General features: G+C 49.0%; 3 protein-coding genes across 5 annotated transcripts; 1 reads left to right on the top strand and 2 right to left on the bottom strand.

Annotated features, from left to right (window-relative positions):
• Positions 1 to 58: 58 nt before the first annotated feature.
• LOC114787944 (transferrin receptor protein 1-like) lies at positions 59 to 6,689 on the bottom strand. The gene is made up of 18 exons (XM_028975930.1): positions 5,710 to 6,689; positions 4,572 to 4,634; positions 4,272 to 4,491; positions 4,005 to 4,197; positions 3,703 to 3,928; positions 3,506 to 3,628; positions 3,296 to 3,391; positions 3,075 to 3,214; positions 2,829 to 2,998; positions 2,437 to 2,556; positions 2,271 to 2,356; positions 2,077 to 2,140; positions 1,933 to 2,000; positions 1,782 to 1,849; positions 1,587 to 1,674; positions 1,289 to 1,507; positions 1,063 to 1,215; positions 59 to 953 (listed from the first exon to the last, which is right to left on the bottom strand). Exons 2-18 carry the CDS (start codon positions 4,602 to 4,604, stop codon positions 714 to 716), a joined length of 2,307 nt encoding a protein of 768 aa, XP_028831763.1. The 5' UTR covers positions 4,605 to 4,634; positions 5,710 to 6,689; the 3' UTR covers positions 59 to 713.
• A 3,340-nt stretch (positions 6,690 to 10,029) lies between these two features.
• Positions 10,030 to 19,772, bottom strand: LOC114788985 (uncharacterized). Of its 3 annotated transcripts, none has more exons than XM_028977999.1 (10): positions 19,661 to 19,772; positions 17,532 to 18,279; positions 16,508 to 16,984; positions 16,144 to 16,292; positions 15,542 to 15,758; positions 13,462 to 13,621; positions 12,150 to 12,241; positions 11,413 to 12,061; positions 11,210 to 11,324; positions 10,030 to 10,908 (listed from the first exon to the last, which is right to left on the bottom strand). In XM_028977999.1, the coding sequence occupies exons 2-10, from the start codon at positions 18,265 to 18,267 to the stop codon at positions 10,822 to 10,824; spliced, it is 2,682 nt and encodes an 893-aa protein (XP_028833832.1). In that variant the 5' UTR covers positions 18,268 to 18,279; positions 19,661 to 19,772; the 3' UTR covers positions 10,030 to 10,821. The 3 variants fall into 3 exon arrangements, with proteins under 3 accessions (XP_028833832.1, XP_028833834.1, XP_028833833.1); XM_028978001.1 differs by having other exon boundaries at positions 19,550 to 19,700; XM_028978000.1 differs by lacking the exon at positions 19,661 to 19,772 and adding an exon at positions 19,335 to 19,538.
• Positions 19,773 to 20,377: 605 nt separating this feature from the next.
• Positions 20,378 to 23,803, top strand: LOC114788986 (coatomer subunit epsilon-like). Its single transcript, XM_028978002.1, has 10 exons — positions 20,378 to 20,540; positions 20,615 to 20,677; positions 21,761 to 21,861; positions 21,934 to 22,086; positions 22,184 to 22,237; positions 22,363 to 22,444; positions 23,113 to 23,268; positions 23,349 to 23,417; positions 23,490 to 23,564; positions 23,650 to 23,803. The coding sequence occupies exons 1-10, from the start codon at positions 20,439 to 20,441 to the stop codon at positions 23,695 to 23,697; spliced, it is 903 nt and encodes a 300-aa protein (XP_028833835.1). The 5' UTR covers positions 20,378 to 20,438; the 3' UTR covers positions 23,698 to 23,803.
• Positions 23,804 to 24,887: the final 1,084 nt, after the last annotated feature.

Below are 24,887 nucleotides of genomic sequence, written 5' to 3'. Positions count from 1 at the left end.
ATAACTGCGACTCTTTACAATTTAACAGAACAAACGCAGCCTTTTACGTCTCTAGACATCATCAGAAAGCTCCACTTTTATTCCTTCCCCCCCAGAACACCACCAGCACAGAAGAGCACATGCACTGGTTTGCATGTTGCGAAGCGTTTGCACGGTTAAGATAATAACCTGCCCCTACCAGAGCAGGGCGTGGCTTGTACAGGATTATGGGAATCACTGTCCCCGATAACAGTGAGAGAGGAGGGACGCGGCCCTCGATCCAGATCCGCCGGTAGAAAAAAAAACTACCTTCATGTTCTTCACATTATGGAAGACGCTGCTTCCGATAACGGCACAACTGCTCCGGTCCGAGCGGCCCAACCGGAACAGACACGTTTCTATAGCAGATGCTGCTTTCTCAGATCGACAGTATAACTGTCATAATTATGGAAGTCACTGCTCCCGATAATTATACATAAAACGTCATTACAAAAATGTATTTATAGTGAACCCTGTCACTGATAAATAAATAAGAAAACACGGAGATTTCAGAACGCATAACAAAGCCAAAAAAATAATAATCCAGATTCAGTAACATTTGAAGAAGAGTCATTTGGACCAGGAGGAACCGAGGCGGTTCTGCAGGCACATGTGACGTTTAGCACCAGAAGTCATGTTGTGCAGACTTGGCATTTGTCATCATTCTAAATTCATCTCTGCTGCTCCTCTCAGCTCTAGACCTCATTGTCCATGTCCCAGATGTCCCCTGCCAGAGAGTTAGCACAGGCCTGGATGGTCCAGGTGGCCAGGGCAAACTGGTTCCTCAGCAGGTCAACATCCCCCTTGCCCTCATCCCTCAGGATCTCAAGGTGGGCAATGAGTGCAGGCAGGGTGTGGTCGCCACGCCCCAGGAGGATATGGCGAAACGGCGTATCCCTGGGTGACACATATGGGGACAGGAGGTCCCTCTCCACCTGCAAGGCACAACCAATGAGAAAATGATGCTTCAGCCGTGAACAAACGAGAAAGGGGTTGCGGCCAGAGAACTGACACCAGTCCCATATTAATTTGGCGATGATGTACCCTCATGATACGGTCATTCAGGACGCGGCACTGCTCAGGGTCCTCCAGATCGCTGTTCTGGGCGTCGGCGACGAGGGCGCGGGCGCCACGACTGAACGAACCCAGAGAGGAGATCAGCCACTGGGTGGAGAAGGACTGTGGCAAGCGGCCAGCCTGAAAGAGAGGGTCATCAGCATGTCTCCATCACGGCATGAATGCTCGTACCGCGTGGGACGCCACAACTCACCGCCTGCAGCGCAGTCACCCGCCGGTTGATCTGGGTGACGTGGTTGCGGATCACGCCGCTGTATTTCTCCACGTCCAGGAAGAGCAGGTGGTCATGGACCAGCCGAAGGGCCATGTGTCCAGCCACCTGGGCGGCCGATCGGGCCACGTCACCGACGCTAAACGGCAACTGGTCTTTGACATCCAACAGAGTCCCAAAATACGGGTACTCTGAGGAACCCTGCAGCGAGAGAACTTACAATAAAACCTGATCGCTGGCAGGAAACCAGCGGCTGGACACAGAAGGACTTGACGCTCACCGCCTTGGTAAATCGGAACGAGATGGATGGGATTCCAGAGAACGCCATGAATGGGTAGGCGGGGTCTTGAATGGTAATAGGTTCCATGCTGTTTGGCAAACCATGAAAAATATTAAAATCAAAAACACACACACAAACACACACACACACACACACACATTACACCCATAAATAGCGAAGCGGAGCTCAACTCACACAGTCTTCTCCCAGTTGCTTCCGGTCATGGCTTCATAGAGGCTCCGGGAGGCGCCAGGTGTCCTCACCTGCGGGAAAAGGAGAGGGAATGGGGTCAACCGGGTCCAGAGGTCGGCAAAAGACAGCCACCGGCAACGCGGGAGCTGCGAACCTCCTTCAGCGTGGACAGCAGCAGACTGTAAAGCAGACGACTGGCTGAAGCCTTCAAAGCCGCAGAACCTGGAGAGAAGCGCAGAGTCAGTCATTCATTCATTCATTCTTAATAAATCAATAAATCCAAAAACCCCAAACTCACCAGTCACAACTCCATCCAAACTGATGTAGCAGAAGGCCTTCGTGCTGAGGGAGGGCAGGTATCCCTGCGGCACAGAGAGGGAGATCAGTGTAATAATCATAATATGACTATTATTTATGCTTAATGTCCAAAGTATAATTCAGAACGTTCCCCCAGTTTATTACACAAATGAAAGAATAGAAAGATGAAGCCACCTCCAGCCACTCGGTGGCGCCAGCGCCACCATATTCCCCAGCGCTCCAGCTGGCGAACACCAGACTCCGCCGCGGTTTGAAGCCATCTGTTAGAAGAAGGCGAAGCGTGAGCTGCTACGTCACCACCACCATCTACAAACACTCGGAGATAAAAAAAAAAAATTACCTTTTTTGACCAAATCAGAGATGGATCTGGCCAGCTCCACCAACAGGGCAGTTCCCACTGTAGATCTGGCAAAACCAGGACCCCACGCGTCCCTCTGTGCGCCAATCACCACATACCGATCTAAACACCATCGAAGAGGAAGAGGAGAAGGTGAGAAGCGGCAAGTTCAGCGCGGGAAACAGCCGCTGATGCTAACGCTAACGGTAGTAGCCTAGTGTGTAACACACTCGCCTATGAACCAGAAGACCCAGGTTCAAATCCCGCTTTCTTCCATTGTGTCCCTGAGCAAGACACTTAACCCTGAGTGTCTCCAGGGGGGGGGACTGTCCCTGTAACTACTGACTAAGTCCCTCTGGATAAGGGTGTCTGATAAATGCCGTAAATGTAAATACCTGCATCGCTGAAGCCCTTGATGACGCCAAAGACGTTGTGGATCTTCTTCTCGATGTGGACGTTGTTCACGCTTACAGTCGCCACGTCATTTTCGTCCCCCAACTTGTAAAGAACGCCCCCCAACTCACCCTCCGTCCAGCTGCGGGGCGGGTCCTTCCCACCCATCCTCCTGAGGGCACAAAACACACCCCATCATTAGCAACCACCATCAAAGCCGTACCGGTGAATGGGAGTGTGTGTAATACCTCAAAATGGCGGCTGCCATGCTGGAGGTGATGGTTTGGGCGACGATGCTGGGTAGGCCAGAGGAGCGGACGGGCGGGAACTGGGTGTGGTTAAAGGACGGGAAGCCGGGAGTGTACGGATCACCCGTCCCAAGATGCACCTGCAGTTCAAACAGAAGACACGTTCAACCCCAAACTTCACACCTACCTGCAGCCAACCAGAATGAAGGAGCCGCACTCACGTGGCCAAATAAATCCGTCTGGTCGCCGATGTTGAAGTCCGCCGGGTCAGGGTAGATGAGCACTGCGGACGCGTTGAGCCTCTCAGCATTCGCCACCTTTCACAATTCCACAAACTATTCCACCTTTTCTAGAGTCATTTCACCTTTTTAGCTAATATTGGATTATTCATTAACCACTGTATGGTGATGATTATGTCAGATCATGCTCACCTTCTCCGCAAAACTGATCCTTCCAGCCCGGACCAGGAGAACCTTTCCTCTTAAACTCATTCCCATGTCTTGCAGGTTCTCCAGATCACCATCTCTTCCATAGAAGGCGTAAACCACTGCCCCCTGCAACCCAGCAGGTGGATGTGAGGGACCCATATGTGGTGCCATTAACAAGCGAGGAGCCCTGAGAGCCTCACCTGCACAGTTCCAGTGGCGCTGTAGGCCAGGAAGCCCTTGGTCCGACCCACCTGCTCTCCACGGAACATCACCTGGTTGAAGCCGGAGGGCGGAGGACCCTGAAGCTGCAGAAAGTGCTCGTCCGTCCAGGACTGCAGTCCCCCATCCCTGAAGCGACTCAGCACCTTGTTGGCCAGAACCTGGTCCCCAGCGGACCCTGCCTGGTGGCTCTCGCTGGAGAAGTCCCTGCGGACGGGAAACAGGGTTCAGATGAGAGCTGGAGATCAGCAGCAGCAGATGGTTGGAAGGTTGGAGTACAGACCTCAGGCTGCCCTCAATGGAGGCGCTGGACAGTCGGTTGGACAGAAGGCTTTTAATTTGTCCCCAATCCAGAGGGACCGGCGATCTGGGCTGAAGCTGTTCCAGCGCCGAGCCCTGGTCCACCAGAGCAGACCCCGCACAGTCCGGCAAAATCTTCTCCTGCTTCCGGTGGACCAGGTATCCAATCAGGTATCCTGAGGACAGAGGGGACAGTGAGAGACTGCCTTTCTCTACGGTATCTGTAGCAGTGAGCGAACGATGACCTCACCGATGATGAAGACCAGCAGCGTTCCGCTGAGCAGGAAGCAGAAGCTCCGGGGACCGCGGGGGGTCTTCCGTGCGTACGTCTCCCGGCCGTGGTGGACATGGCCGTTCACGCCAGCCTCCTCCTCCACGTCGGCTGACAGCTTCATCTCCACCTGGCTGTCCCCACCCTCCATGTTCTGAGTGAGGTTGAAGCGGGTGTAGGAGCGCGGCTCCCCGTTGAACTGCGGAACGTGGGAGCAGAACGTTCAGGAAGACGCCGCCTCACCACAACCATGCTGGACTGAGGTGGAGAGGAACTCACTATTTTCGAGATGGTGCTCCTGGCCTGCTCCATGGCTGCTCCTTCACCTCTCAGGACGTGTAACTAATTAGGAAAAACATTTTCAGAACAGAGCCTGGATGGACGTTCCCACATCTGATTCCCAGAAACTGTAGACCGCAGCGGGTTCCGTTTTATTATTCTGTGAAATGAATCTGGACGTGACGGACTGTTATTCCAGCCTCCACCCTCACAGTTTTCCTGAGAATGATCCACCCTCACTGAACAAAGGCCTCTTAGAGCAGGATGACAGACACAGCTGGACATGTCTGACCACCTCCTGGACTGGTGAAGGTTCAAAGGGCTGCTGGGAAATTTTTCCCACCTTGGGTCAGCCAGGCCGTTGGGTGTCCTCCATTCCCCCGGCAGAGACATGCACGTCTCAGAGCAGCGGGAGCCCAAAATAACTTCACACACTTCCGGTCCTCCTGCTGCCACAGAGGGCATGGTGGACATGCACACCTGCTGCTGCCACCGCAGCTCCATCCCCTTCAGGACACACACACACAAGCTCAGACCTGAAGACCCTCAGCAGCGATCAGCCCAACAACTGGGGTCCACTGATAAAGAAGCGCGTTCTAGGTCCCGCCCTACCAGGAAACCAGCGTCCTCTAATCTGATCAACTCACGTTCCCCACCCGTCCACACACACACACACACACACACACACACACACACACACAAACACTGCCCACCTGTGGCTGGACAATCAGACTGCTGGTCCACATGAACCAGATCAGCATCTACACTCCACCGAATTCTTCAGCAGATTTACGTTCTATGGCCCCCCCCCGGTGTCATGTGAGAGTCACACAGCAGGGTTTTACTGAGAACACACACACACACACACACACTCTCCCACACTTACAAAGTCACACTCTCTTAAACGCCATAAGAGGCTGAAATTCGGCAGGAATGTACTAGATTTTCTGTTGTAGAACTGCACGACATCCTACATCCTACTTTCTGCAGGTTTCTGACGTCACGCTCAAGTCAAGGTCAGGTCACCACGTGACTGCGCGCTGCTGCAGGTGCGAGAGGCGACGCGACACGCGGTGGCAGAATGTCGCGTAAGAATGAATATAAAGGGATAAAAGCGAAACGGGAAATAAAATATTACCAGGCCGCCACGAACTGTCCGTCCTTTAAATGTCCGCACGCCGCCGGTGAACCTCGGCGGACGGTCACCGCGCGACTCTTAAATACGGACACGATCCCGCCCCCGTCCCGACGTCACTTCCGGAGGTGGGATTATGAGTTTTCAGCGAGGTCGTAATTATAATTCATAATAAACGTGTTCTCTGGCTGATTTGCTTGGGGACAAAAAGGTTGTTTCAGTAAAGTTCAGCACTGTTTCTCATTAAAAGTAAAGTAAAGAGTAAAAATATCATGATGAAAATTTACAATAAAGACACTTATTAAAATGTATGTTTAAATAATAATAGTAACGTTTCAGATAATATTCCTGGTCTGCTGTGGTCTAAGGAAGGGAAAGGGGTGAACTGGTGACCACAGGCTGGACCGAGTTGTCTGATCCAACAGAAGAGCTTCTGTTCCACCACTGAAGAAGTTGATCCATGTCAGAACCCACAAATCCTCGCGGCTCATCATGCTGACCCATGCTCACCACCAAAAGCTCCTACATCAAAACTGGCTGGGTGGCATGTTGTTCGGTGCTTCTCCGTGAGGCAGATCTGGAAATTTCCAGGTAGGCTGCGCATCATCACGTCCAGCTGGGAAAACACCGATCCATCACCATGAATTCATGATGTGGTCAAAGCTGCAGATTTTTGGTCTGCGCTTCTCTGGTGCGTTGCTGGAGAACCTCATGATATTTGGAACCATGAATGAGGGAGACTGTGATCCTGTGATGATCCTGAGAGATGATTAAGATGATGAAGCTGGTGGCTAGTCATGTGATATTAAATTAAATGTCATTTCCTCTTTTTAGATCCTCTTTTAGATTTTATTTAGATCCCACCACCCAAGATGAAACCGGATGAACCCACATTTACAACAGGGCGTAAGCAGCCCAACCTTACACCCAACCCTAACCCCAACAGTTTAGTCGTTAAAGGAGTCTGAAGATCTGAACACCATGTTATCTCAGGCCTTACCACACACACACACACACAGACACACACACACACACACACCAATAGTGTTTACTCAACAACTGTTTCTCTGATAGTGAACCTGAAGCATCTGAGACGGGTGGTGGTAGCCTAGTGGGTAACACACTCACCTATGAACCAGAAGACCCAGGTTCAAATCCCGCTTACTACCATTGGGTCCCTGAGCAAGACACTTAACCCTAAGTTGCTCCAGGGGGGGACTGTCCCTGTAAATACTGATTGTAAGTCGCCCTGGATAAGGGTGTCTGATAAATGCCGTAAATGTAAATGTAAAAATGATCATTGTGGTGACAGTGAGGTGTGGAAACTCATCAGAACGTTAGGTGCAAGACAAGACCTCTGAACAAATCTTTTTGACAAAATCTTTTCTAGTTCACATTTGACGGAATCCAATCCAACTCAGGGTTCGGTGTCTTGCTCAGGAACATGATGGTAGTAAGTGGAGTTTGAACATGGGACTTGCTCTCCTGGTTTAGGTATGTAGCTGAGAAGGTGCTGTGTCTGTTTTAATGGAGGAAAGTCACCACACCTGGAGACCACCTGCACACAACAACACACAGACCCCTAATCCCTAACACACACACACACACACACACACACACACACACAGAACAGCCTCCAGTCCTGTAAACAGCAATCTTCTACTTCTGCAACCAACTCTATCATTATCATCAAAATCCTCAACACACACAAACACAGGAATGGTGTTGTGTATTCAGAGGCGAACTAGGGAATTTTTGGGCCACAGACCCACATTTAATCCACATGAACCCCTGCTCTCTCTGACTGTGTGTGTGTGCGCTCGCACCACAGATGGGCATACTCAGATCAGCCAGAACATAAAGACCACCTGCTGCCTTATATTGTGAAGGTCCTCTTCTGACTCAATAAGGCAAAGACTCCACTAGACATTTGAAGGCATCTGCTGTGGTATCTGGTACCAAGACATCAGCAGAAGATCCCTTCCATTTGTTTTTCAGTAGATCCCACAGACCAGGAGCATCAGGGACCTGATGTGTTACACGTTATGCCCAAAGTTACTGAGATCCTCACACTTCACCTCAACAAATCAAAATCAAACATCCAACATCCCAAACTGCTGTTGTCCTACAGAACTACACTTCATATTGGGCTCAGGCTGTGGCTTATTGGTGAAGATTCACCTAAACTCACCTGTACAGTTCCCTTCTGGACTTTCACAGGGGTCACAGCGTGGTCGTCCAATCACGCGTCAGATTACATAACCACACACACCCCACTCAGCCATACACATAGTTTCCCCTTTCCTCTTCTGTTGTATTTTGCAGAACATCAACTTCTCAATTTGGTCTGATTTCATCACTGATTTCATAACAGCAAATCTGTTTTGAAAATGAAGTGAAGTGATTGTCATTGTGAAACTCTGCAGAACAGCACACGGTGACACGGTGAAACGTGTCATCTGTATTTAACCATCACCCTTGGTGACAGTGTGTGGGGACGGGACCTTCATCAAGGGGTCCTCAGACTATAATAATAAAAAATATGCGAGTAGATGATGAAAACCTTTCAGTAGAAAATAAATGACATTTTAGGCCTCATCTGCTGTGTGTGTGTAATTGAAACCATAACCTTTAAAACTAGCTGAATGTAGCTGATGCAACCAACCGGTCGGTTGGGTGAAGGTGGGGGTCGGGGGCGTGGCTGTAAGCAGATAGACTATCAGCAGCCAGCAGACCTTAGTTCTGAGAAAGCATGACACCCACACTGTCCCTCCGGTCCAGGATTAGGAGGTACATTCCATATTCTGGGACCCACCCGCCATGCCCCAGGTAATTATTGCTTCTTCTGGCCTCCCACCCAGGCTAGGGAGTCTGCAGGTTCTCATGGGAAAATGGAAACATCAACAGTCTCACGCATCAGATCAAACAGTGGGAATTTACAGAGAATCAAACAGAGTTCGATAAGATCCTAATACACCATCATACAGCCTTCACACAACTACCACACAACCATCGTTCCATCACACAGCCACCACACAGTAATCACACAACCATTATAGAACTACCACACAACCATCATTCCATCACACATCAATTACACATCACAGAGCCACCACACAACCATCACACAGTAATCATACAACCATCACAGAACCACCACACAACCGTCACACTTAACGCATCATAGAACCAACACAAATCCATCACACAACCATCACAGAACCACCACACAACAGTCACACATCACACAGTAAATCATACAACCATCATAGAATCACCACACAACCATCACACAGACACCACACAGTAATCAAACAACAGTTACACTTAACACATCACAGAACCACCACACATCCAACACACAACCATCACACAGACACCATACAGCAATTACACAATCATCACACAGAAATCACAACCATCACAGAACCACCACACAGCAATCACACAACCCAAAATCCCAAACAGTCCAGGTGCCACTGAGGTACCGTCCCCACACTCTGCTCCCCGGGCGCCCGTCATGGTGCCCACTGCTCACTTAAGGTGATGGTTAAATACAGAGGACACGTTTCACGGTGTCACCGTGTGCTGTGCTGGCCCTCACTGCCAGACTCTGCAACAGCTTCATCCCACAGGTTATCATACACCTGAACACTCAGGGACTTTCCACTCGGGACGGACACACACAAACACGACCTCTGTTATATTGAGTAATATTACCTATATGTAATATTATGGATTAATGCACCGTTCCATTCTACACAGCAGTATTTGCACTATTTTACTTTGCACATTTATTATTCATTTCACTAGTTTTTTTCACTAATTTGTAGCCTAATTTGTCTGTGTTGCACACGTGCACTTTGTCAGTATGTAATGTTGTTTAGATGTTACACGAAGAAACGTTGTTTCCCTTCACTGTGTACCGTCTAACATGTATGTAGCCGAAATGAAAATAAAGCTCAACTTGAACTTGATTTGAAGCTGCTCACCCTCTCGACTGGAGTCCCACTGCTGCTGAGGGGCTTGTAATCCAGTTGCCGTCTCAACATTGGAGGTCCACCACCAGATCCTTGGTCAGCTGGAGGTGGTTTTCCTGACACCGCGACCTCGTTGTTTTGGAGTGAGTGGCCACACAGTCATGGGGTAGAGGGAGTACAGCATAGGACCTCCAATGTTGAGGACACAGTCACCAACACTCACCCCCCCACCCGCTGTCAACGTTGTGATTGACGAATAAACTGACTTTAAAGACAGCGAGATCTCTTCACTCAAACTGTATAAATCATTTTGCACGAATTATAAAATACTCAAAGCCAAATATGGTTTCTTAATAAGACTTTATATAGACATTTTATATGTTCATATAAACTTTCCCAGCCCTCTCCCTGCTTGCATCCCACCACATACATCCACGCTTCTGTTGCTCACACATTCAAAAGTAACAACCACCAAAAGAAGTTCTCCCTACGAGTCTCCTGCCCGACAAACAGCAGAGTGGAAACGCTCGGAACTGACAACGAGGGCGATTCCCACAATCAACTGCATCGCTCTACAGGAACCCGCGGCTGTTATTTTAGGGGGAAATCTATACACATCGGTGACCCCTTCATATGACTGATCTTCATTCTCAGTAAGAACCCGGACCCAGTAAAAACATCAGGTCAGGGGCTGCATTCCACAAAACATGACTTTTCAGCTAGTTGGACAGTAGAAGACACCGTCTTCGTCCGATACAACTTTATCAAGCTAACGGAGAAATCTTGTTTAGTGGAATACAAATCTGCAAAACAGCGCCAGTAGTTGAAGAATTAAAAAAAATGGGTTTAAGAACACCTACAGAGAGAAATACCAGAAACACATCCCATCATTCCACCCCGACCAAAAAAATAAAACCGTATTTCAAAAAGTGCTAAAGATTGTTGCTCTGTATTGACCCCAGGTCCCTCAGGTGAGAGGAGCTGCAGGCCTGAAGCTCATGTGCATCAGAGAGGACCAGCAGGAACAGGTTGGAGATATGCAACTTAGTCATACGTCTGCTTATTTTTGTTTGCCACATCCTTGCACCGACCGAGCACAACAACAAAAACACGTTATTGTGTTGCATTTCAACTGTCATAAAGACACATCCAGGAGCTTCTTGTGAAGGTACTGTTTCACTTCTTCTATCCCATTCAGCTTCTCCAGCTCCAGGTAGGGCAACTACAGACACAGAGAGAGCCAGAGAGAATCACATGAAACATTAGCTGTCAGTTCTAATATTAACAAGTTTTTTCAGAGTAAAGTGGTCATTGTGATACACTGCAGCACAGCACACAGTGGGCAGCCATGACAGGAGCCCGGGGAGCAGTGTGTGGGGTAACGGTGTTCGGTGTGTGTGTGTGTGTGTGTGTGTGTATATATATATATATATATATATATATATGTGTGTGTGTGTGTGTGGTTCATGACTCTGGTGGATGGAAACGTCTGTAAATGATGGAATATCTGCGCATTTCGATACCTGTAATATGTGGTAGCCCAGCAGCTGCAGGTGGCGGTCCCTCATGGCTCGGGAGCCCACCAGCACGGTGGAGTTGTGGCAGTAGTGCCATTTGTCATTCACAGACATGATGACCCTTCACGGGAGGAAAGACAACAGGCTTGATCTCATGCACCAAACTCTAACATTTACCTGTAGAAATTTAGCCAGATATCTGCACCGACCTTTTGATTTGTTGCTCTGTTGCAACCCTCTGTGCATCCGGGTGATCAGTGGGGTGGAGCTGGGGATTGGAGGCGGGCACAATCTCAGTCTCCACACCCTCTGGGTAAGACACACCTTCATAAAAACTGGTCAGCTCACAGCTGGGCACTGGAGCAACTCCAGACGGGATGGCGGCTCCTGTCTCATCCTCCAGGATCTTCCCGATGGAGAACTGGAAGAGGGAGTCCGGAGCCGCAGCTGTCCCAGCAGCGGTGGGACCCGCCTGGGCAAGGCAGTCCGACGGGCTGCTTAGGGTGGAGCTGTCCTGACTCTCCAGAGAGTGTTCTTTGGCCAGACTGGTGTAGTAATCTGGGGAGGTGTAGTACGGACTGTAGTCCAGTCCGACTCCACCATTAGAGCCGCCCCTTTGAGTACCAGCAGGTGGGGCTCGAATGTGGGCTGGGAGAAAAGCCGATTCATCGGCTGGTTGTTTGTCGATCCCATCCTTCAGGGAAGGGACAAAAGGAGAAAACTTCTGGAAGTCGGAGGTAAGGGTGGCGATGGTGACTAGGCCATCTGCTGATTTGGGAGCCACACCCACATGTGCGCCCCCTAAAGTTATCCTTATTGGGAGAACTCGTCCTGAGCTGTCAATCCACAACAGGAAATCTGAGGGGACACGAAGAATTACAGTTCAACCAATCGCAGCAGACAGTGACTGGGTCAATCATTTTTAAAAAAGTGGAAGCTGAAGTACCTGTGTAATATCCTGGAGGAAGCACCTCGTCCTGTTTGAAGCCATGTTCCCCAACCAGCTGCCGGAGAGCCTCAGCAACCAGGCCCTTATAACTGTGGAGGAGAAAACGATGACAACTCATTCATATAAACCCAGATTTGCACAAGCAGGTCATTAAGGCTAATAATGGCATGACCAGTCACCAACACATTTATGGTTGAGGATATTATTAGTGAAAGTGAAGTGTTTGATCGATGCATCAACCGATAAATATCGTGGTTCAATCAGAATTTGTGTTTAATCCCTCCATCATGCTGTTCACATTTGACAGGATGTTCTCATATGGAAGTGGCCACTGAGCTTCACAGAGAGTCCTCAGCAGGTTGCAACAGAGACCCAGAGAGACTGGAATAGTCACAGAAAGGCATAAAAGTGGACGTCCTTTGGCCAAATCCCACACTGATGAACTGTTCGTTATGAAAATTGCCCTGCGGAACTGGATGATGAATTTTAGTCAACATTTAAGGGAGGTGTCAGGGACTCAAGAGTCACATCATCCCATTTGAAACCATTTACATCTGCGTGGTCTACATTCTAGACGACTCGCAAGAGTACCTGACCACACCACCAGGCTTCAAGGTCACAATATTATTTACATTTACAGTATTTATCAGACGCCCTTATCCAGAGTGACTTACAATCAGTAGTTACAGGGACAGTCCCCCCCTGGAGACACTCAGGGTTAAGTGTCTTGCTCAGGGACACAATGGTAGTAATTGGGATTTGAACCTAGGTCTTCTGGTTCATAGGCGAGTGTGTTAGCCGCTAGGCTACTACCACCCTATTGTGGAATGACTACTGGACACTTGGGATCCTCGGGGGTTCCTTCTCCAGTCCGAAATCCCATAGAAAACCTCTGGGATCAGCTGAGATGCAGTGTAGAGGTTCAAAACTGTGTTCTCTAGAACCCCAATGACCTGGCGGCCGCCCTTCAAGAAGAGTGGGATGCCATGCCTCAGCAGACAATAAATCAACTTGTGAACAGCATGGTCAAGCTGTAATTGAAGCTCAAGGGCACATGACATGTTACTGAGAGATTTTTTGTTCTGCTACTCACCAGCTTTGTTGGCTTTTCAATAAATAGTTTGAGATGAGAAAATCTCCATTGCATGCTTCTACTTTAACACCCTACTTTTATGATATAATATAATTATGATATATTTTATTTTTTCCATAAATTTATTTTTGTGAGTAGCGTATGTTAAGAACACTTATGAGATAAAGGAGGATATCATTTCCTAGACCAAGGAAGACTTGCTCTGCGCTAACAGACCTGTATTTGCGATTGACCTCATCTGCAGTCAGGGCGTGGTCGAACATCAGCACTTTGTGGGAGTCCTGTAGGCGCGGTCCAGAATAGTCCCTGTGCTCCAGCTCCACCGCCGCGTCCAGCAGAGAGAGGTAACGGCGAACGATCAGAGCGTACGGACTATCTGAGGGACGACAGGTACAGAAGAAGAGTTTAAACCTGCTCAATATTCCCGATTAGTCACGATTAATCCTGCTCAATATTCATAATTAGCTACAATTAAACCTGCTCATCGGTCATGGTTAGCCACTATTAAAACAGCTCAACGTTCAGGATTAGCCACGATAAGCTCACAATTAGCTACAATTAAACCTGCTCAACAGTCACGGTTAGTCCTGATTAAACCTGCCCAGCATTAATGATAAAACAAGATTAAACCTGCTTATCATTCACAATTAACCATGATTAAACCTGCTCACCATTCACGATTAGCCACTATTAAAACTGCTCAACATTCAGGATTAGCTATGATTAAATCTGTTCAATGTTCATGATTAACCACAATTATACTTGCTCGCCATTCACGATTAACCACGATTAAACCTGCTCAACATTCACGTTTAAACTTGCTCAACGTTCATGAGTAGCCACAATAAGTTCACGATTAAACCTGCTCAACAGTCACGTATAGATTACAACTAGCCATGATTAAACCTGCTTATCATTCACGATTAACCATGATTAAACTCGACATTCACTATTAGCCACAATTACACCTGCTCAGTGTTCAAGATAAACCAAGATTAAACCTGCTCAGCATTCATGATATGCCACTATTAAAACTGCTCAAAGTTCAGGATTAGCCATGATAAATTCATGATTAGCCACAATTAAACCTGCTCAACATTCATGATTAGCTACGATTAAACCTGCTCAACATTCCTGATTAGCTATGATAAAATCTGTTCAATGTTCATGATTAACCACGATTAAATTTGCTCATCATTCACGATTAACTATGATTAAACTTGCTCGCCATTCAAGATTAACCACAATTAAACCTGCTCAACATTCACGTTTAAACCTGCTCAACGATCATGGTTAGCCACAATAAGTTCACGATTAAACCTGCTAAATATTCATGTTTAAACCTGCTCAACATCCATGATTAGCCACAATAAGTTCACGTTTAAACCTGCTCAACGTTCACGTTTAAACCTGCTCAACGTTCACGTTTAAACCTGCTCAACGTTCATGATTAGCCACAATAAGTTCACGATTAAACCTGCTCAACATTCACGTTTAAACCTGCTTAACATGCATGATTAGCCACAATAAGTTCACGATTAAACCTGCTCAACGTTCACGTTTAAACCTGCTCAACGTTCACGTTTAAACCTGCTCAACGTTCATGATTAGCCACAATAAGTTCACGATTAAACCTGCTCAACATTCACGTTTAAACCTGCTCAACATTCATGATTAGCCACAATTAGTTCACGATTAATCCTGCTCAGCAGTCATGGTTAGTTCATGATTAAACCTGCCCAGCGTTTACAATTAGCCACGATTAAACCTTCTCAACATTTATGATTAGCCACATTTAGCTCACAATTAACCTCCTCAATATTCATGATTAGCCACAATTAGTTCACAATTAAACCTGCCCAGTGTTCATGATAAACGAAGATTAAACCTGCTCAGCGTTTACGATTAACCATGATTAAACCTACTCAACATTCACTAATAGCCACAATAACACCTGCTCAGTGTTCACGATAAACCAAGATTAATCCTGCCCAGCGTTTAAAATAAGCCACAATTAGTTCACAATTAAATCTGCTCAGCGTTCACGATTAGCCATGCTGTTCAATTCAGGTATGTTGCTCAGACTTGTTTGTCATCACCATTCACAAAACCAAAAAAAAAAAGTGTGTATAGCAGAGCTTCTCAATTATTTTCGGTTACGCCCCCTAGGATTAGGGTTAGTCTAGGGTCTGGACTAAAAGACTAGACTGAAACTAAAATTAAAACAGCCCGCCAAAAACAACTATATGTGTGTTCAGTAAAGTGAGTATGTATATTGAAAATGAATGCCGCCCACTTGTGACATTGCTGATGAAGGACGGGGAGAAGACACGGTGCAGAACGAGTCCAGGGAAATGGCCCAGCTGGAAGAGGGACATCAGGATGTTGACGGTGGCCAGAGGAGAACTCAGGGCCTTCAGCTCCAGAACCACCTCCAGCTTGGTGAAGAACTGAGCCTCATTTGCCGGCCGGTAGCTCATCCGGCTGAAGGGGAAAACCAGCTTCTGGATGACCTGATGAAAAGCCGCGAGAGATACCAGAATAAATTTAAACTGACTGGTGTATTAACAAGATCCAGAGCAACGCACAAAAAAAGCTGAAAATGCTTCAAAAACCACAGTTCTCAACAAAACCCCTTCAGACAAGTCACCATTACTGTGGTGGATCATCATGAACGCAAACGGTCCTTGAGAAAAGACACCCCTGCATGTCCTCTCTATTCATGGCATCCAGGGGCGAAAATCACCCTGCCTGAGGACATTGCATGGTGCCCTGGGCGTGCAGAGGACCAAGATCTCCACGTAAAGTTAAGGAATGTCTATCTACTTGTTTAGGTGAAGGAAAATGAGACATTCCACTCTGCACCATCTACACTCTTCCAGCACAGAACATCTATACCTTGCTGTCCAGATACTCGCCCTTCTTCACCAGGAACTCGGCGATGGTGTCGAGGAGGCGGGTCTCGCGGAGGCGGTGCCGGGCCACATATTTGGCGATGAGGGCCATGGTGTATGGGGTGATGCTGTCCACCTTTTTGGGCAGCTCGTCTTTCAGGTGAGCAGAGAAAATAACAATCACAAAACGCAAAAGGAACCGAATGTCTCGGAGCGCTGCTCTGAACATATAGTCTGTGATGGCTTCTGTAAGCAGAAATAAAATAAATCCCCCCTGTCCTTTGTATTAGAAGAATAGAAGACTGTCATGCTTTGTTTCCTTATTTATATGTTTTTGGAATTTGGCGAAGGGAGGACGGTGGACCCACCGGCGAGGCTGCTGATGAATTTCTCCTGGCGGTTCTGGTAGAAGAGGTGGGAGCTGAAGATGAGCTCCAGGCTCTTGTTGCTGGCCTCGCGGACGCAGGCCGACAGCATCTCGTCCAGCAGCGCCATCTCGTGGTCGCGGACGCTGCTAACGTTGCACAGTGTGTGCTTGACCAGCCGCAGGATCTTCCGGTTGAGGAGGAGCTGCTCCGGAGACGGGCCGTCCCCCGATGCCTGCAGCGCCCGCCACTTGGTGCGGTAGTAGGACAGCAGCAGGAAGAGGGTCTGCGGGTGGCGCTCTCGCTCCACGTTCTTCTCCAGCCCCGACAAGCAGGCCTCGATCAGAGGGTGCTGGCTGGACGGGTGCAGCTTCATGCTGCTACTGAACACCATGGACAGGTCCTTCTGGTTGAACTGGGACAGACGGCCCTGGGACTCCGCCTCCAGGACTTGAACGATCTGAGAGTCACTGGGTAAACCTGAACACAAAAAAAAAAAAAAAAAACATGATTATATAATCATGATGACCCAGTTCAGCAGCAATTATTTTAGAAAGCAGTGGAATGGGGACGCTGTCGAGTTCAATCTCAAATTTAAAACAACGCTGTTGACCAAAGTGCTGTTCAGCCAATAAAACCAGGAGATGATAATAACAACCGGAACAAAACAGACAGAGATGGTCCCACGCCAGGGAGGGTGCTCGTAAAAAAGCAGGAAGGGAGGCTGGCCTGATGTTCGAGGGCACTGCGTTCCAAAACCTGGAGCACCCCTGATTTTCCTCCTTGGATGACTAACACTGAATGTCCTGCTGACCTGAGAGCACGTGGAGGAGCGTACGATTGAAGCACATCGGACGGGTACTGTCAAGGCCATGAAGACCTTTTAAACCAATCCGATAACGAACCAGGGGCTAAATTCAGCACTATAAGGACGCACTAACCGCGTCACTCAGAGCCAGGAATGACGTCACACCTGTTTATCCTGTTCCAGCTACGAGGCAGTACGAATTTGAGATTCTCCACGTACCCAGCGCCGCCACGGCGTACAGGCAGTTGACGATGCTGAAGTTGTCGAACTTGGCGCAGTCATTCACGATGGCGTCGCACAGCGTCTGGAAGTCTGGATGGTCCGCGATCTGCCGGCAGGGGCTGTCACCACGCACCCCACCGGGAGAGGTGGCCATGCCCCCATCTGCTGGGGCCCCGCCTCCCCCAGCAGTGCCACTCCCGGCCTGCTGGAGCAGCAGCAGCTGCCCGATCTTCTGCAGGGCAATGGGGTAGTGGTTATGCGAGATCTTGTTAGGGTTCTGCGTGACCCAGCGGAGAACCTCATCCACACTGCGCGAGCGGTCGATCAGCCGCTTCATCGTGAAGAACGTGTCGTACGTCATCTTCTCGTGGATGAAGTTCCACGTCTTCTTCTTGCCATGGTGGGCGTGGCCGCTGGGCTGGTAGTGGGGGTGTGGCAGTGCTTGGTAGTGTGGCCGATGACCCTCCAGACGACCCTGGTAGACAAGTGGGTAGTTCTGAGGCGCGATGTGTGTGTGGTGTGGAGGAACCGGGTGGTGGTGGTTCTCCAGCAGCGGGGGGCCAGCACGCCGGCCAGGTTTGCCCCCACCGCCGCCGTACAGGCGCGTGCCGTACATGCCGCTCAGAGCGCTGCGCGGCCTGGAGAGCTGCACGGGCGACAGGAGTCTCGTTAGGAGGCCAAGGCCAGTGGACAGCAGCAGCATGGTAGGCAGGGTGGTCCGGCTCTGGGACATGAGACACGACACCTACAGACAGACACAACAGCACCAAAACGTATCAATTCATCCATCCAGACCACCGGGATTCCAACTTTTCGCAAGAACAACCAGTCGAACAAGCACTATAAATAAACTCAGCCACAAACATTACGTCCTTGTGGAATAGTGATTACGGCTCTTTAATGCTTCTAAAGGACCTTAATTATGTAAAAGAATTTATTTTCTGAGAATGGGTAATATGCCACATTCACCTATCATGATGCAATTAAGAGCATATTTGTCATATTTGGTGGTGGGCTGTCAATCAAACATACAGGCTCCTACACCTGGGCATGTCCCATATTGACAGGAGGGGGATAATCGTCCAGAATGAGGAAGGAGGTGTGACAGCTGTCAATCATACATACAGGCTCCTCCCCTACATCTGGGCAGGTCCCGTATTGACAGAGGGGGATAATAGTCCAGAGTGAGGAAGGAGGTGTGACAGCTGTCAATCATACATACAGGCTCCTCCCCTACATCTGGGCGTGTCCCGTATTGACAGGAGGGGGATAATCGTCCAGAATGAGGAAGGAGGTGTGACAGCTGTCAATCATACATACAGACTCCTCCCCTACATCTGGGCGTGTCCCGTATTGACAGGAGGGGGATAATCGTCCAGAATGAGGAAGGAGGTGTGACAGCTGTCAATCATACATACAGGCTCCTCCCCTACATCTGGGCGTGTCCCGTATTGACAGGAGGGGGATAATCGTCCAGAATGAGGAAGATGCAGGTGTGACAGCTGTCAATCATACATACAGGATCCTCCTCTTTTAAAACTTTGTTCAGAAAAAAATGTGTGTTGGAAACAGAAAGACTTGCAACATGGACGCGTCCAAGACAAAATCTGACGTAACCGCCGGACAACACAGTCAATGTGACATTAGTAAAGACGCCGGAAAGGACGTGTTTCAGATCTTATGTTCTCCGGAAATAGACCCAGCTGTCGGACCAGGGGTCCGTGTTCTGCACGTTGACCCCTGACCTCTGACCTCCCTCCGCGATCCCGAGCTGTTTACGTTCCTCGGCTCTTTACTCACATGTTTACCAGCGGAGGACGCGTTCTACCTCCCGGGCGGGACAACTACAGGCCCCGCTGTCGCTGCGGCAGTCGCGGCGCTGGGGACACGCCTTCCCGAGACGGGCGTCGGCGACGATTTAACGGCAGCGCGGGGTCCCGGGGTCCCCGCCGACTCCACTCCACCGACTACAGGCGCGGCGCGGCGCAGGCGCAGAGCGACGCCCCCCGTCTTACGGGCTACACGCGAGCGGCGGGCGGCAGAGAGACCCGGCGACGTTCCTCCACCCCGGGCAGCGTCCGCAGCATCGGCCCGACACGCAGCGGCCTCCGCGCCCCGCTGCTCACCCGCGTCTCGCCGTCCCGGCGTCAGCCATCTTCCCGGCAGTCTGCGCCGGAGAGGGGTCGCTGTGGCCTGGACCAATCACAACACGGGACTCTCACGGCCACCGCCCAATCACCAATCGCGAACTTTCAGGGGGCGTGTCCCAGAATACTTGCCTTAAAGGGGCCTTTCGTGTTTTAAAAAGTTTTAGTGCTTAATTTTTACCTTCAGGCAGGTATAAAAAAAGAATAAACTATACAGCCACAAATATGCACAATAATATGAAAGAGAAATACTGCAGCGCAGCACACGGTGAAACGTGTCCTCTGTATTTAACCATCACCCTTGGTGACAGTGGGCACCATGACAGGCGCCAGGGGAGCAGTGTGTGGGTACGGGACCTTCATCAAGGGGACCTCAGTGGCACCCTGGCGGCTCGGGATTCGAACCAACAACGTTCCGGTTACGTGGCCGCTTCCTTAACCACTAGGCCACCTCAGCATATTTTTATTAATTTACACTAACTTGACATTTTTACATCTTTTAAATGAATTTTACACGATCTACATGATAAATCGCGGAATTTAAGGTCTCCCTGTGTTTATTGAGAGAACATCGCGGATTTTCTACTCAACATTCTGCTAAATTACATGAAGAATCAGTAGCAATGTCATTTCCTACTCAGCCTGACCGCCGTTCCACTCCGAGCCACGTGGCGGCGCCACCACGCCGCAGCGACCCGCTTTACAACGACGCTCTCCGGGCGACGTGGCCGGCGTGACGCGCTGTTCCGCCACCGACATGGCGTCGCAGCAGGTTGAAGTCGACGAGCTGTTCGACGTGAAAAACGCGTTTTATATCGGCAGCTACCAGCAGTGTATCAACGAGGCGCAGAGAGTGAAGGTGAGACGCCGCCGCAGCCGCCGCCATCATGTCGGATCCGCTCCGCGTCCTGAGCTGTTTTTCTCTCGTTACAGCCGTCCAGTCCAGAGAAGGAGCTGGACAGGGACATCTTCCTCTACAGAGCCTACATCGCCCAGGTGAGGCAGGGACACACACACATACACACATATATATATATATACACACACACACACACACACACACACACACACAACACACGCACATACATATATATATATATATACACACACGCACATACACTACACACATATCAAGTCAACGTCAAAGTCAGCTTTATTGTCAATTCTGCCACATGTACAGGACATACAGAGAATTGAAATTGCGTTACTCTCAGACCCATGGTGCAACATTAAATACAAACAGTAACATTAAATACAACAATAACATTAATATACAAAGGTATAAAAAATAAGCAAATGTATAAAATTAAAAAACACTATATACAAATAAGGGCACATGGTGGAGTGTGCAAACCACGTAAACAATGTGAACAATGTAGTGCAACAGAGCTTGTAAAGTGTAAAAGTGACAAAGTAGGTAGTTGGCAGACCAATGCTGCACAGAGTGACAGTTTGTTTGTGTGTGTTAGAATTCAGAAAGTTTGTGGGGTTTGAAGTGGGGTTTCAACCTGGGTCTTCTGGTTCAGAGTGTGTTACCCGCTAGGCTACTACACACACACACACACACACACACACACACACACACACACACATAAATAGAATGTAATAAAACTTTCTAATTCTGATCATATGGGTCCAAATCAACCAGAAAGCCAGAACACACACGGCTTCTGGATTCCATCCGAGCTTGACTTGGAACGAGTCTGTAATGTTGATGTAGAGACGTGGTGGACGTAAACCAGTAAAAGTCTCTTTCACTACACACATCGTGTCCGATAAGGAAATTCTGTAATAAATTCTGAAACTGCGGTTCAGTTCGATTGTTGTGGGGCGGTAGTAGCCTAGCGGGTAACACACTCGCCTGTGAACCAGAAGACCCAGGTTCAAATCCCACTTACTACCATCGTGTCCCTGAGCAAGACACTTAACCCTGAGGTGTCTCCAGGGGGGGACTGTCCCTGTAACTACTGATTGTAAGTCACTCTGGATAAGGGCGTCTGGTAAATGCTGTAAATGTAAATGTTGTTTCGGCGTTCCGGTTTGCATGTATGGAATTGATGGTGCTGTTGTTGATCCCAGAGGAAGTATGGCGTCGTGATGGACGACATCAGGCCTGGCGCTGCGGAGGAGCTGCAGGCCGTGCGCATGTTCGCGGACTTCCTGTCCAACCAGGCCAGAAGGTAAATTACCGTCCTGCTCGCCATCGAACCGCCATGCTGGTCTCATAACCGCAGCGTCCTCCTGCTCGTCAGAGACGCCATCGTGGCAGAACTGGATAAGAAGATGGCGAAGAACGTGGACGTGGCCAACACCACCTTCCTGCTGATGGCGGCGTCCATCTACTTCCACGAGGCGAACAGCGACGCTGCGCTGAGGACTCTGCACCAGGGGGACAGTCTGGAGTGGCGAGTTTTTTTTTTTTTTTTTATCGCGTCACGCTCGAACTTCTTATACGATTCGAGATTTCTTAACGATCGGTTGTCTTGGTTTTTCCCCTTGTAGTATGGCGCTGACTATCCAAATTCTGCTGAAGCTGGACCGGGTTGATATGGCGAGGTGGGTGTGCGGAAGTGAAGTGATTGTGAAACACGGTGAAACGTGTCCTCTGTATTTAACCATCACCCTTGGTGACTGTGTGTGTGTGTGTGTGTGTTTTACATGCTCGCTCTCTGCTCGTGCAGGAAGGAGCTGAAGAAGATGCAGGAGCAGGACGAAGACGCCACCCTCACCCAGCTGGCGACCGCCTGGGTCAACCTGGCCGTGGTGAGGATCAGGTCTCGCGTGCAGGATCCGTAAATGAAGCCGTGAAAAGTTGCCACCGGCAGCAGGGACGCACGTCGACTTTATAATTTCTAGCTTTGGGGAAACCACCAGCGATAAGCAGGGAGCCTCAGACGCATGACAACCAGGAAGTAAGGCGTCGTCAAGCCCCGCCCCCTCTCATAAGTGGGGCGGCGGTGGCCTAGCGGTTAAGGAAGCGGCCCCGTAATCAGAAGGCTGCTGGTTCGAATCCCGATCCGCCAAGGTACCACTGAGGTGCCACTGAGCAAAGCACCGTCCCCACACACTGCTCCCCAGGCGCCTGTCATGGCTGCCCACTGCTCACTCAGGGTGATTGGTTAAATGCAGCGGACAAATTTCACTGTGTGCACCGTGTGCTGTTATGCTGCGTATCACAAGTGACAATCACTTCACTTTCACATAAGTGGAACGCTGAACTTGTCTTTATGGCATAAAAAAGTCCTCGACAACATCCTGGCGGAATTTCACATGGGCTGATGAACCGCGTCCGAGCTCACGCTTACATGGGTGTAGACCCTGAACATGCCAGTGAAATCTGAGGATATTTGGTGCACTAAACTATATCTCCTTAAATTGAATTTAGCAGATAAAAAAAATCCTGGGGTTCCCCGTTCTTCTCCCCATTCCAGGGAGGCGAGAAGCTGCAGGACTCGTTCTACATCTTCCAGGAAATGGCGGATAAGTACTCGGCCACGCTGCTGCTGCTGAACGGCCAGGCGGCGTGTCACATGGCCCAGAACAAGTGGGAGGAGGCGGAGTCAGTCCTGCAGGACGCCCTGGATAAGGTGAGCGAGGGGGCGGGGCCTCGCACAGCTTTTTGACATTGCTGAGGGCTCAAGTTGACCTTTGGCCTCCGGCTGAACAGGACAGCGGCCATCCGGAGACCCTCATTAACCTGATCGTGCTGACCCAGCATTTGGGGAAACCACCAGAGGTGAGCAGAAGAACTTCTCCACTAAACCAAGGTGTCAAACCTCAAGTAATGAGGATCTTCTGTCCTCCACAGGTAACCAATCGCTACCTGTCTCAGCTCAAGGATGCGCACAAATCCCACCCCTTCCTGAAGGACTATCTGACCAAGGTGGGCACCTTCTCCACCTCCTCCTGTGCTTGTGTTGTGTCGTGACTGAGCTGTTAAACTGCTTTTGTATTGGTGGTTTTTCCAGGAGAACGAGTTTGACCGGCTCGCGATGCAGTACGCCCCCAGCGCTTGAAGCTTCTCTGCTGATGTTTGCTGTTCCTCATCCTGCAATGTCTGTCGACAGTTTTTATTTGAACATTCCTGTCTGAAATAAATGTTTACCGTGTGTATGTATTTCATATCCGACCGAGCGCTTTACTCTCCAGAATTGAGACAATAAGCCATATTTTATACTCGTCAACAGCGGCCTTAATAATATACAGTATTATTCCGTCATTTCCGGGATATTTAAATGCTTTTCACGCGTGGAAGATGGAGATTTATGAATGGGAGTCGCGGTAATTTACCGCAATAATTTCATATTTAAAAATAAAAGTGGAAGTGGAGCAGGCCGAGATGGAGCGACGTGGGCCGCTCGCTGCGGGTGAACATCTTCCTCACCGCCACCGACCCGCTGCTGGGTGTCCTGGGTGCGGCGCTGTGGACGCTGGCGAGGAGCGGACTGACGGCGGGCGTCTTTCATGTAAAACCGCGGCAGGACGAGAATTTAGACCGACGCTGAAGTTGGCTCCTTCTGTCTCCAGATATCTTCTCAGGCTGTGCATCCCTGAGTTCTCGTGGTTCTTGTTAGATTTCCTACCTTCTGATTAAAGATGTACTCACCAAAAAAATATTAAATATGATACTGCCTATACTGTATGGGACTGTATATCATCATTACACTCAAATCTCTGAGGCTCTCAGGGGGAACAAAGACCTCCATGAGGGTCATTTCCCTCCTGACCTTTGAAATGGAGAAAAGAAAACTCTGGAACAGTGGTTGGTAATTATTTATACATTTCCATAGAGATTGTGTTACCATACAGAGAAGATCTGTCTCCAGGGAAGAATTTCATCTGGAACTGGAGATGGAGCCGACTGACTGGTAACGACATAAAAACATTACTGGTAATAACCAAAATGGATCATATGATTTCTGTCCCTGCATCCATGTGAATTCATGTTTGTGCTTTAGATGGTGATAAAATTGTTTGAATGTGATCTATAATAATATCTGAATAATATCAGTGATTAAAAAACGTTGGTCGTAGTTCAAACCAGAACCAGTGCTGCATTCAGTCAGCAGGGGTCAGTACAACTAAACTTTTAAACCAAAGAAACGAGGTCAATATAAAAAATATATATAATGATGAACAATGAAAAGTTTTGGTCATGTGGATATAATACCTATTTATGAGTATGAATAAAGATAAATGGATCTCT

The sequence above is a fragment of the Denticeps clupeoides genome, chromosome 4, assembly GCF_900700375.1.
Source record: "Denticeps clupeoides chromosome 4, fDenClu1.1, whole genome shotgun sequence".
Classification (NCBI taxonomy): domain Eukaryota; kingdom Metazoa; phylum Chordata; class Actinopteri; order Clupeiformes; family Denticipitidae; genus Denticeps; species Denticeps clupeoides.
The sequence above is the reverse complement of the archived record's forward strand: the minus strand, read 5'-3'. Positions and strand labels throughout refer to the sequence as shown.